The sequence below is a fragment of the Phyllopteryx taeniolatus genome, chromosome 2, assembly GCF_024500385.1.
Source record: "Phyllopteryx taeniolatus isolate TA_2022b chromosome 2, UOR_Ptae_1.2, whole genome shotgun sequence".
NCBI lineage: Eukaryota > Metazoa > Chordata > Actinopteri > Syngnathiformes > Syngnathidae > Phyllopteryx > Phyllopteryx taeniolatus.
Genome location: NC_084503.1, coordinates 5,694,380 through 5,707,623, shown reverse-complemented (window position 1 = coordinate 5,707,623; position 13,244 = coordinate 5,694,380). Strand labels below are relative to the sequence as shown.

Below are 13,244 nucleotides of genomic sequence, written 5' to 3'. Positions count from 1 at the left end.
GTAGCTCTGACTGGACACAATTTTCGCTACATCGGGTTAGCATGCACTCCACCTATTTAATACCAGTCCCATGCAACTAAACCAGGAGCTTACCACACATCGATGCAAAGAAAATCCTGCATAGTTGTTGGAGTGTCTGATTAAGATGCAATAGAATGGAATCACCCCAGTTTCATTTCCGACTTTGTTTATAGGCTCTGTGACAGCGGTGAAGGTCTCTACACGTTCCAGACCAGAGAAGGAGAGCAGATATATCAAATGGTTCACTCTTCCACACTGGCAATTGCTGAGCAGCACAAGAAGGTTCTGATGGAGGTTGAGACAAGAAACAGAGTGAGCTATGACATTGACAATTCTCGATGCCCCAACATGCTTTTCAGAAAGCTTTATGGACAACAACCATTTATGATAAAAAGAGCGGTAGTAAGAGCGATGGCCAGGAAGCGATGGTCAAAAACCTGCAACAAGGGTGGGAAGTCAATAGCCATTTCGATATGTCAAGAAGGAGCAACATCCCAGAGTAATGTTTGCACACCTTGCAGAGAGTTGAGACAGTTATGAAAAAATAACGTCTATTTAATAAGGTGATTGAGTGAGAATATTTTGCTTGATACGAAAAAGACACTTCGTCACTTAGTAGTGAAAATGCCTTAACCAACATGTAGTAGCCTAAGGTACCAAGGGAGAAACAAGACGTTTGGCTGTCTTATTTAGCTTTTTCAGACATTTTCAGCTGTTTGGAATGTTCGGATCAGTAAAGTCCAGAGGCCTCGCTTATCAAAGAGCGGGAACGCACACCAACCCAGCCGCACCACCAATGACCACCATCCCACCTCTGACTCCCCCTTCTGCATGAAGCATCCACGAACAGGATGCGAGAAGTGTCTTCAAACAACAAAAGATCAGCAAAGCCCCACAGTGTGTTCCCATCCTGCCTCAATGTCTGCGCGGACCAGCTTGCTCCAGTCTTCCAGATCTTCAGTAGATCTGTGGAACTGTGTGAAGTGCCATCCTGTTTCAAATGCTCCACCATCATCCAAAGAAACCTGCAATCTCAGGTCTGAATGACTACAGGCCTGTCGCCCTTGCCACACACCAATGTCATTTTGCATCAGGTCCATCTCAATCAATCAATCAATCCATTTATCCCCAACGGCAATTTCAAGGCATGAGGAGTATCAATATTCCAAAAAGGACAAACAACAAAGTGCAAAATCTAATCCATAATGAGCGTTTGCTACTGAGACTGGATGGCTGAAAGGCATGGCTTCTGTTCACCACCTCATGCGTTGCTCCATTTCCTTGTCTCCAAAACATGCGTACCCGTACAGACGCGTTCCAGCTTCCGTACATGGGTCCAGTTTGTCATGTTTGGTTTTTTTGGGGTACGAATCTTTCAGGCCCCGTTTTGTGTTTAGCCAGCGTTGATAAGTCCCAGAGGCTACTTTGCACAGGAAACTTGCATAGGTATCTTTCAGGCCCCAGCGTTGATAAGTGAGGCCCCCAGAGCTTCCATTTTTACCAGTCCTTCTTTCGGAGAAACCAAATGATGAGTATTTACTTGCTTCCACCTGTTAAATGTGACATAGAAGTTCTTACTCATGATTATGCAAATGCAAATGTGATTGTTTTCCATTATTAATGTCTGTTTTATTTTCAGTTGATGTTTCAAGGTTCGGAATCCAACTCCTACCCCTCTACCCCTATTGCCATACTGCCCAGATCAGCCTACTGGCACCATATTACTGGAACCCAGTCTTGCATGGACTCTGGTAGGCTGCACACCAGCCTTTACGCTTTTTTGCATGGACTGTACACTGCACATTTTCTATACTGCATGGTCACAGATGAGAGGCTGTATGAAAGTGAGCGTACAGCCACGGCGCAAAGAGTCATCCCTCACATGCAGCATCCGATTAACTTCGATGCTTTTGGACTGTGAGTGGAGCACCAACTCAATCATGGTGTGACTGTGCGATTTTTGGTATTCGTGACAGGTTTTTGGGTGGGACCGAGAGTTTTTTGGATTGCGTTTGAGCGGTAAATGTTATTTTGGGCCCATACGGCCTCTAATAGCAGCAATTCCCAAGTTACCTTTGCAAAAACAAATAAGTCAAATTGAATCTCCGCTAAATTTCAAGCATCACTTGGTTTAAACGCGTCATAAGTCAAGTCATCCGATCGTGCCGAGTCACAACGTAGATCGGAGTCGGTGGCTGCTTCTGATACGGCCGATATGGGGATATTCTGTGGGGCGGCACTCGAAACCTCCTTTTGGAGGGCTTTTTGCCCTATTTTTCAAACTCCCGCTGATTGTGAAGTGAGTTGAAGTTGACTGCCACCCTAAAGTGCTTGAATCTCAATTTTGCGCTGGCAAGTCAAAGCGAAAGGTTTTTCCGAAAAACTCACAAGTCGGGTCGCTTGTTTCTCAAAGCAACATTGTGTTCATGAATACAAAGTCAAAGTCAAGTCTTCAAATTGAAATGAAATTAAGTTAAGCAAGTCGCAAGTACTAAAACTAGTCTTGTGACTCGAGTCCTCCTGTTTGCCTTCTAGTTAAAGTTCACACCCTGCACGGTAGGTTCATTGACGTGTGAATGCGAGTGCGAACGGTTGTTTGTTTATGTGTGCCCTGCGGTTGGCCGGCAACCGGTTCAGGGCGTGCCCCGCCTCCTGGCGGTTGAGCGCTGGGATGGGCTCCGGCGCGCCCGAAAATGGACGGATGGAAGTACAAACCTCAATTCCGAGGAAGTTAGGACGTTGTGTAAAATGGAAATGGAAACAGAATACAATGATTTGCAAATCCTTTTCAACCTATATTCAAATGAATACGCCACAAAGACAACATATGTGATGCTCCCACTGATTCATGTTTTTTTGTTGCTTTCTTTTGTGCAAATATTCTCTCATTTTGAATTTGATGCCTGCAAAATGTTCCCAAAAAGGGGAAACAAGAGATTGGGAAAAGTTGAGGAAAGCTAAAAAAACTAAAGAAAAAACCACCTGGTTGGAATTTTCCACAGTTCAAACAGGTGAGTGTCATGATTGGGTAGAAAAGGAGAATCCCTGTAAGGCTCGGTCGTTCACAAACAAGGATGGGGCGAAGTTCACAACTTTGTGAACCACCGCGTGAGCAAGAAAAACAATATTTCTCAACGCATAATCGCAAGGAATTTAAGGATTTCATTGAGTAATTGATTGCAAATCAGTTCGCACAGACTTGGCAATAGTTTTGACAAGGTTAGACTTCAATAGTATTGAATCAAGGCAGCCAGTGGACGGTTTCAGCTGCTGAACCGCGAAGATAGTTTTTACAAAGCAGCAGCCCAGCACACTTCCTTTTTGTAGCGGAGGCATCGCGGGCTTCACGCACGTCACGTATTATTATGACTCTTCCAGTGTGCAACAACACTCAACCAAATCAAGCCCGACTTTCAAAAAAGTGGCGCGAGAACAACGATAGATAGGCCGAGCCACATATTGCCTCCAAGGCTGCCCGCTCCTCCGTCCGTTATTACATTGAAGCGGTGAGTTCATCGCAACAAAATGGAAATGGGTTTGCCGTTCATCCAAAGTCATTTTGTCTTGACATACAAAAATGGTCTTTGGTGGGCGTTCGTTAGAAAAGTGTTGGTCCTCCCATCGAATTGTGCGTATCGTAAAAAGGACAAAACTGTTTGTGCTTGATCTGCAGGCAGCGCTTCGGAAGAGCTGATCACGTCGACTTGTTTTCCCGCGGAACGCTACGCTTCTCTGCCCTTTGAAAACACCCACGCACAGTCCCAGCCCGATATAAATTCACGTGACCAAAGACTCCATCCGACCTTCCCCAGACCGTGACATGTGACTGTCATTCTGGTATTCGTATCAATAAATGTGGTTTTGTCATCGAGTCATCTCTTTTGGCTTCAGTTGGGGAGGGGCGATCTCAACATTAAGGTTTAGGTCTCCACTCAGAATCACAATTTCATATTCGGTAGATTATGCCTGGATCTACGGCCGGGCGATCTGACCTCAAATTTATATCACGGTATAAATTGAATCACTTCACCGGTAACGGTATACATCGCGGTATAAGCTTCAGTGTAAAAATGATCACGGAAGCAGTTAGGAATGGGTTGTTTTTGTGAATATAATCATTGTCGTGTTATCGCCTGACTTGACATTAAAGACACAACAACAGTGACGTTGAAGTTCTGTCACTACGAAACTCATTTAACAGTTTCGCTAACCCTGGTCAAACATTAAGTTTCATAGACTGGTTTGGGACAATTAAAAATAAAAATAAAAATAATGCGATTGTGAATGTTGTAGAACAGCTGAGTAGCGTAATTAGGGGTGGGACGGTTTATGATAAATGTCCAAACCTTTTGTTTCGGTTCATAGGCATGCGGAACTCTCTTCTTTTCTCTCTCGTTTACTAATGAGGTGAGAGCAAAGCAGAAGGTAGCATCTAAACTACAGTATAATGCTAACTGCTCAATGCAGAAGAAGTGAAGCAGTGTCGGGAGTGGCGATTCAAAGAAGAAGACGTTTGACGTTTATTTTTTGTAATGACGGTTGCATTCTGATCTTAAAAGTGATGGGAAACTGAAACTGTAATCAATCCGACTCAGAACTGTTATTGTTATTGCAGCTGTAGTAATGTCAGATGTATTATTGAATCTAAGCCAGAGCCGTGATGGGGAATTCGTCTTTGGATCAAGCTTTTTCTTTGACCATATCAGGTGTCCTGAGTTGTTTAACACATCTCGACTTCGGAACTTTTGTCTCATATTCATCTTTTGATATATATCTCAAAAGAGAGCGGGAGAGAGAGAGAACAGACCGATAGGGTGCTTTACAGCTTTCTGATGGGCAGGACACAGCAGGTGAGGCTGGGGGAGGCCACCTCATCCACACGCAGCATCAGCACCGGCGCACCGCAAGGATGTGTCCTCTCTCCCCTGCTCTTCTCTCTCTGCACGAACGACTGCACTTCAACGCACCCAGTTGTCAAACTCCTAAAGTTCGCGGACGACACCGCAGTCATCGGCCTCATCGAAGACGGTGACGAGCCTGCGTATCAACTGGAAGTGGAGCGGCTGACGCGACCTGGAGCTGAACACGATCAAGATCGGAGGGATGACGGTGGACTTCAGGAAGCATCGTTCGCCACAACTGCCCCAGTTCTTGGGAATCACAGTCTCGCAGGACCTGAAGGGGGAGACCGACATCAACTCCATCCTCAAAAGGCCCAGCAGAGGATGCACTTCCTGCGGCTTCTGAGGAAGCACGGCCTGCCACAGGAGCGGTTGAGGCGGTTCTACACAGCGGTCATCGAAGCGGTCCTGTGTTCATCCGTCACAGTCTGGTTTGGCGGTGCCACAACAAAAGGACAAACTCCGACTGCAACGGACAATCCAAACGGCTGAAAAGATTGTCGGTACCCCCCTACGCACCCTTGAGGACTTGCACGCTGCCAGAACTAGGACAAGAGCATACAAAATCCTCTCGGACCCCCCCGCATCCCGGTCACCGGCTCTTCCGGCTCCTTCGCTCAGGTCGGCGCTACCGAACAATGCAAATTAAAACGAGCTGACATTCCAACAGCTTCTTCTCTCTTGCCATTAACTTCTTAAACTGTTAACGTACAATTCCTTTGTAACTTGCAGCCAATTTTGTCTTGAGATTGTTGTCACATGCCTGTTGGGCCAATTATACATTATGAATACACTCACTGTAGTAGTCTCGTCACGCTGCACTATTTGCATATCAATGCTGGCCACTCGTGTGCTTGAGAAGTATCTGCACCATTTGCGTAATTGTCACTGTACCAGATTATCTATCCATTAGTCATTTCGAAGTCTTCTAAATTGCTAGAGGAATCTGCAGCATTTGCACAACTGTAAAAAAAAGACATCAAAATAGTCATCATCATTACCGGTAACCTTTCATTGCTCAGTGACTCTCCGTGCTGTGTTTTTTGTTTTTGTTTTAATGTCTCAAAAGTCATTCTTTTTGTCAAATGGCTGTCTGTTGTCATACTAGACCGGCTCCAACTACTGGGGACAAATTCAGAATCAAAATCATCTTTATTTGGAAAGTATGTCAAAAACCTCCTCAACAACATGCAACCTTGTGTGTTTTTGACATACTTGGCAAATAAAGATGATTCTGATTCTGATTTAGTTAAATAGGAAAGAGTTCTTAGTTTGGAGGCCTGCACTACGGATGGAAAATAGCTTTTTGCTTTATGTCTTCTGATCGTGATTAATATGTGTGCACATTGTCCATAAAGGCTGGTTTCACCGTGGGAATGAATTTTTTTTAGCCAAAGTCAGCAAATTATATTTGCAAAATGATTTTACAACGGACAAATACAATCAAATGTCACTGCTTCGTCTGAATCCCATGAGATCTGTGTTGGAGTGTGAAACGGTTTGTCCATCTTGAAGCAGCAAATGAATTGGGCTTCTTCCCCGATCGCTCCATTTTTCCACATCCAAGATGGCAACCACGTTGTCGTAAAATTCGGCGCTCAGGGCAGGATCTCTGTATGATACCAATGGGTTGCGTGTCAGAGACCCTTATTAGGAATCCCACGCCCCACTAGAACATGATTGGCTCCTGCGTCGCGGGACGCAGACGAGATGACCATCCCAAACATATATCACATTTGCACGAAATAAAAGCAAAGAAGTATGTTATGGTTAGGTTTAATGCTAGGTTTTGGGCTTGAGGCGGTTTAGGATGGGTTAAGGATAAATTAGGGTGCGTTAGGGTTCGCGGGAACCATTACTCACGCCGCCACTTTGTCAGATCTGTTCCCGTCTGGAAGAAGTAGGGCGTATTCTATCGGGATAGAGCAGCCAATCGTAGTGCAGCGGGGCGTGTCCTGCCCGCGTGGTGTCTTGTGTGCGTCCTGCCAGCACCCACGTGACATGTCTGAGAGAGGCACACTTGGTGTGGTGACAGGCTGAAACCAATACACTTCTTAAAACATAGCAGGTCATTATTGAATCGTCGCGTGTGCTACCCGCAAATTCTTATTTTGTTGCCAAGAGAATGGGACGAAAGGTCACCCTCGCGACGTGCTCATTGGATCAGTGGGCTTTGGACTTTGACGGCAACTTCGTGAGAATACTGAAAAGTAAGTCACTCAGAAAACCTCCAATTTGTTGCACCTCCGTGATATCATCATAACGATAGTATTAATAATAATAAGGAATAGAATATTTAGTATGCCTGGTACTCGGTATGTGTTACCTGTGACGGCAGCAATATTTACCGTGCCCTAGAAAATTGTCAAACAAAATGGGAAACTCTAAAGATAGTAAATAACATTTAACTAAGACTGCTGGATGATCGGAGCGCCGTGCTAGCGCGGAAGTGGCTCGCTTGCATTGGCCAAAAGCGGCAGAAGCATGCGGGAAGATCCGGTCGAGGTCCGCGGGCAGGCGAGGCTCCGTAAACGTCTTTAGAGAAGGCTCCGGATCGCCATTGGCAGTGATCGACATTAACGGCGGCTCGGCTGCTCCTGACTAACTGCTCAACTGAGGTTACAGTATTTTCAATATATGAGTGCTTGTTCACCGAGTCTAAAAGTTGCGATTCTTTTTTTCGTGGCTAGCGGCATGTTTTGAAAGGTCATTGCATAAACAGAAACAATGTCGTCAGCGTTCAACAGAACAGAATAACAGTTTAAAAAATAGTCATGTAGCGGATATTGGTTTGGATTAAAACCGGAAGTGACGCCCCACGCCACTTCCGGTTGAGCATGATTTAAAGTTTAAGCGTTAAAATCAAATGATTTTCTCGTTTTAGATATGTAAAACTTCAGGACAAAATGCCGAAAAACCTCTACGTCTCGTGAACTGAAGGTTGCTCCAGGAATTAGACCAAAGAGTTCTCGATAACCAGAGGACATTGATGATACAGGTAGTGGATTTTTAGAGAAAATTGGATGAAATCTAACAACGGAATCGACAGGGGAACAATGCAGGGCAAATCAAAACAAAGGATAGACGAACATTGGCAAAGAAGGTTGAACTTTTGCTGTGAGGGTGGAAAGAGCCTGCGCGGTGACGTTGCATAGAGCTTAGGTGTTCCTGTTCTCGTTAATTTAAACCCAAATATGCACCGATCTGTACTTCATGAGACCGCAATGCTCCGGGGCTTCGGGCTTTCCGCCCGGGCCAAAAAAGGGGGTGGGGCCCAAAAGGCCCGCCTCTTAATGTTACTTTTCCATCCTCCATTTAAGATAACGAGACCAGTTTCCAGCTTTGCATTGTCACGCACACAACCTCTTTCATCCCTGTAATGAATGTTTCAACTGTAATATTTGCAATGTGGCATTTGTGTTGTGTGGGGTGGGGTGGAAGGTCTCATCCGGTTCAGTTGACATCAGACATGAAAATTCGAAGAAATACAATCACGAGTGGCGCTGTTGTTATGGTAAACACTGGGAGCGTTCATGCAAAGTTCTTAAGAGTATCAAGCAAAAATTCAACTCCGGTGAAGATTGCGATGGGTGGTAACTTTCAATCGTTGGGCGCAGTAATTGTCCACTGCCTGTGGTTGTCGCTCGTGTCCCATCCGTTGTCCCGGATGTCTTAACGAGTAGCATTTCAAGGGGCAAATGGCCTTTTGAACTTTTATCTTGGCATGTGGGACCAACAGATTTTCAAGATTTTGGGGTTGGTATCTTGAGCCTTGCACATCCAGGAGGTCTCCTGATGACTGGGAGTCCATGTAGCTGCTAATTGATTTAAAGTCCAGGTGAGGAGTCAGGATTCCTAGTCTCCGCTTCGATGAGCTCCTTCGGACTGGCTGGTCATTCATTTAGCGTCCGTGTGAGATAAACCAGGCATCCCCGTGGCCGTCTGTCTCGGCGGAGGAGCGCAGACAGGGATCACGGTCCCAGTCCGAGGTCGGGGGTCATGGTGCCGTCTGGCGAGAGCATGAATCATTTGTTCTTTGTTCTTTGTCTTCCTACAGGTATTGAGATTGCTAAAGAAAATGGAGCCAAATACAGACTGGGCCCAGAGCTGGAAATCTGGTGTGATTCATTAAAATGTCCTCCATTTGATGTCATGTAATAGTGCTGTGCGATATGGACAACATTTAATATCCCGACAACGATGTATCCCGATATACAAACCCTAATTTCAATAAAGTAGGGACGTTGTAAAAACAGAATACAGTGTTTTATGAACCCTTTTCAACCTATATTCAATTGAATACACTAAAAAGTATGTAGTGTTAAAGCTTTGCAAATAATCACTCGTTTTGTCTTTGATGCCTACAACATGTTCCCAAAAAGCTGGGACAGACGGGCTCATGTTTACCGCTGTGTTACATCACCTTTCCTTTTAACAACACTCAATAAGCATTTGGGAACTGAGGGCACTAATTATTGAAGCTTTGGAGGTGGAATTCTTTCCCGTTCTTGCTCGATATGCAGTGGCTACGGAAAGTATTCAGACCCCCTTCGATTTTCCACTCTTTGTTATATTGCAGCCATTTGCTAAAATCATTTCAGTTCATTTTTTTCCCTCATTAATGTCCACACGGCACCCCAGATTGACAGAAAAAAACGGAATTGTTGAAATGTATAATATCACACAGCCATAAGTATTCAGACCATTCGCTCAGTATTTGGAAGAAGCACCCTTTTGAGCGTATCATAACAATTGTCAAAAAAATGTATAAATGTGCAATGCATTAGCAGATAACGAGCAACCCTTTATTGCTCAGTGACTGTTTTTTTTGTTGTCAATGTCTTTCTGTCTCCAAAGCGTTCTCTGTCAATCGACCGTCTGTTGTCGTACGAGAGCGGCTCCGACGACCGGAGACAAATTGCTTGTGTGTTTTTTGGGACATACTTGGCAAATAAAGAGGATTCGGATTCTGATACAGCCATGAGTCTTTCTTGAAATGATGCAACACGTTTTTCACACCTGGATTTGGGGCTCCTTTGCCATTCCTCCTTGCAGATCCTCTCCGGTTCTGTCAGGTTGGATGGTGAACGTTGGTGGACAGCCATTTTCAGGTCCCTCCAGAGATGCTCAATTGGGTTTAAGTCAGGGCTCTGGTCAGTCACAAATTTGTTCTGAAGCCACTCCTTTGTTATTTTAGCCGTGTACTTTGGGTCATTGTCTTGTTGGAACATGAACCTTTGGCCCAGTCTGTGGTCCTGAGCACTCTGGAGAAGGTTTTCGTCCAGGATATCGCCGTACTTGGCCGCATTTATCTTTCCTTTCTTTGCAACCAGTCGACTTGTCCCTGCAGCTGAAAACACCCCCCACAGCATGACGCTGCCACCACCATGCTACACTGTTGGGACTGTATTGGACAGGTGATGAGCAGTGCCTGGTTTGCTCCACACACACCGCTTAGAATTAAGGCCAAAAAGTTCTATCTTGGTCTCCTCAGACCAGAGAATCTTATTTGTCACCATCTTGGAGTCCTTCAGGTGTTTTTTTGAGCAAACTCCATGCGGGCTTTCATGCGTCTTGCACTGAGGAGAGGCTTCCGTCGGGCCACTCTGCCACAAAGCCCCGACTAGGGGAGGGCTGCAGTGATGGTTGACTTTCTCGAACTTTCTCCCATCTACCGACTGCATCTCTGGAGCTCAGCCGCAGTGATCTTTGGGTTGTTCTTTACCTCTCTCACCAAGGCTCTTCTCCCCCGATTGACGGCCAGCTCAAGGAAGGGTTCTGGTCGTCCCAAACGTCTTCCTTTTAACGATTATGGAGGCCACTGTGCTCTTAGGAACCTGAAGTGCAGCAGAATCTTTTTGTAACCTTGGCCACAAATCTGTCTCTGAGCTCTTCAGGCAGTTCCTTTGACCTCATGATTCTCATTTGCTGTGACATGCACTGTGAGCTGTTAGGAGGTCTTCTCTAGACAGGGGCGTGGCTTTTCTAATCAAGTCCAATCAGTATCATCAAACACAGCTGGACTCCAATGAAGGTGTAGAACCGTCTCAAGGATGATCCGAAGAAATGGACAGCGCCCGACTTCAATATACGAGTGTCACAGCAAAGGGTCTGAGTACTTATGGCTGTGTGATATTTCAGTTGTTCTTTTTTCATGAATCTGCAAAAATGTCAACAATTCAGTTTTTTTTCTGTCAATCTGGTGTGCTGTGTGTACATGAATGAGGGGAAAAAATGAACTGAAATGATTTTAGCAAATGGCTGCAATATAACAAAGAGTGAAAAAGTTAAGGGGGTCTGAATACTTTCCATACCCACTGTATATTTAGTTAAAAAAAATATACACTACCGGTCCAAAGTTTTAGAATACCCCAATTTTGTCTGCTTTTTTAAAATTGAAATTTATGCAGTTCAATTTCTCATTTTACTCTGAAATGAAAACACGGAACAAATTTAATATTCAAGTTACAAAAGTGGCGGCACGGTGAGCGACTGGTTAGCACATCTGCCTCACAGTTCTGAGGACCGGGTTCAATCCCCGGCCCCGCCTGTGTGGAGTTTGCATGTTCTCCCCGTGCCTGCGTGGCTTTTCTCCGGGCACTCCGCTTTCCTCCCACGTCCCAAAAACATGCGTTGTGGGTGGATCGAAGACTCTAAATTGCCCGTAGGTGTGAGTGTGAGTGCGAATGGTTGTTTGAGTCTATGTGCCCTGCGATTGGCCGGCGACCGGTTCAGGGTGTACCCCGCCTCTCGCCCGAAGTTCGCTGGGATGGGCTCCAGCGCGCCCGCGACCCTCGTGAGGAGAGGCGGTATGGAAAAGGAACGAACGAATGAATGAATGAAAGTTGCAATGGAAATCATGGACTAAATCCCCATGAGAAATGTATCCTAAACCTTTGACTCGTTAACGTATCCTCCGTGGGCAGCTATCACAGCTCAACACACTTGTGGCATGATCTCTCTAATGGAAATAAAGTATTCTTCCGAAAGTTCTTCCCAACTTTGTTGTGGAAATTCCCATAACTCTGTGGCTATTCATTGGACGAGAACTATTTGACTTTCCAAAAAGAAAGCCTGGCTTGAAATGATACAAACGAAGATAACGGTGAACTTCCGGAGGTTGAAAAAAAGAAAATTGGCACCAATCCGGAAATGCGCTCCGTGTCCCGTCGATTGCGCCACGGCGGCAGTCGACAAAAGCGGCCAATTCCGGAACTAACAGACAAACGGCGGTTAGAGTGAACTGGACACCCTTCTGTCCGCTACATCCCAAAAAACATGAAATCGTGTTCCGTTACATTGAGCTTGCGCTACTGTACATGCCGGCAGTGTATCGACGTGTCAGTGTCGGATGTTGTTCCAATGTCTCGGGCAAAATGGGGATCATTTTCTTTGCATAGATCAGCTGACAACGTTCTTGTCATCCTCATTCTTTTAGTGGTTATGGTTGTGCAGACCACTTTCATGAATCGGATACATTGCTACACTGTTTTGAAGTTCTCAAGAAGCTTCTAGAATCTCCCATCACTCTGGATGTTATCTGTGATGTGGGAATGTAAGTATGATCCATCCATCCATTTTCTGTCGCGCGGGTGGCGGGCGTGCCGGAGCCCATCCCGGCTGTCATCGGGCAGGAGGCGGGGTACACCCTGAACCGGTTGGCGGCCAATCGCAGGGCACAGACAAGCAAACAACCATTCGCACTCACAGTCATGCCAACGGGCAATTTAGAGTCTCCAATGAATGAATGAAAAGCCACGCAGGCACGGGGAGAACATGCAAACTCCACACAGGCGGGGCCGGGGATCGAACCCGGGTCCTCAGAACTGTGAGGCTGACGCTCTAACCGGTCACCCACCGTGCCGCCAATATATATTCTTATATTTCTAATTATAATGGGTACTGCAGTTTCCTCCCACATCCCCAAAACATGCGTGGTAGATTAATTAAAGACTCTAAATTGCCCGTAGGTGTGAATGTGAGTGCGAATGGTCGTTTGTTTCTATGTGCCCTTCGATTGGCCGGCGACCGGTTCAGGGTGTACCCCGCCTCTCGCCCGAAGTTAGCTGGGATAGGCTCCAGCGCGCCCGCGACCCGAGACAGGAAATGGAATGATGACGAAAAGATGTTGTTGTTGTAAAATAGTACATTTCCACTTTAAATGAAACCGGAACGTTCTTCCCTATTCCAATTGCAGTCCTTGTTGTGTTATATTCCCCTCAGGCCCATCATGCATCGCAACGTACGCTACAACTGCCGGGTGATTTTTCTCAACAGGTAACGTTTAAAACTTTGAAAAACGTTCAATACAGTGCCCCAAAT

General features: G+C 45.6%; 2 protein-coding genes across 13 annotated transcripts in view; both read left to right on the top strand.

The window, feature by feature from the left end:
• Positions 1 to 4,043, top strand: part of dok4 (docking protein 4) — a 28,676-nt gene extending 24,633 nt beyond the window's left edge. The window contains exons 6-8 of the mRNA XM_061766313.1: positions 195 to 333; positions 1,661 to 1,772; positions 3,695 to 4,043. Of these exons, the coding sequence (XP_061622297.1) occupies positions 195 to 333; positions 1,661 to 1,772; positions 3,695 to 3,840 (397 nt within the window). The 3' untranslated portion in view covers positions 3,841 to 4,043. The remainder of the gene's footprint in view (positions 1 to 194; positions 334 to 1,660; positions 1,773 to 3,694) is intronic.
• A 2,862-nt stretch (positions 4,044 to 6,905) lies between these two features.
• The window catches only part of nadsyn1 (NAD synthetase 1), a 30,516-nt gene continuing 24,177 nt past the window's right edge, over positions 6,906 to 13,244 (top strand). For 2 of the 12 annotated variants that reach the window (XM_061756224.1, XM_061756207.1), the window contains exons 1-4: positions 6,909 to 7,132; positions 8,980 to 9,040; positions 12,361 to 12,477; positions 13,146 to 13,199. In XM_061756224.1, the coding sequence (XP_061612208.1) occupies positions 7,048 to 7,132; positions 8,980 to 9,040; positions 12,361 to 12,477; positions 13,146 to 13,199 (317 nt within the window). In that variant the 5' untranslated portion in view covers positions 6,909 to 7,047. Of the gene's footprint in view, positions 7,133 to 7,806; positions 7,921 to 8,979; positions 9,041 to 12,360; positions 12,478 to 13,145; positions 13,200 to 13,244 lie in introns of all 12 variants that reach the window. The other 10 variants (XM_061756236.1, XM_061756227.1, XM_061756295.1 and 7 more) reach the window with 9 other exon arrangements.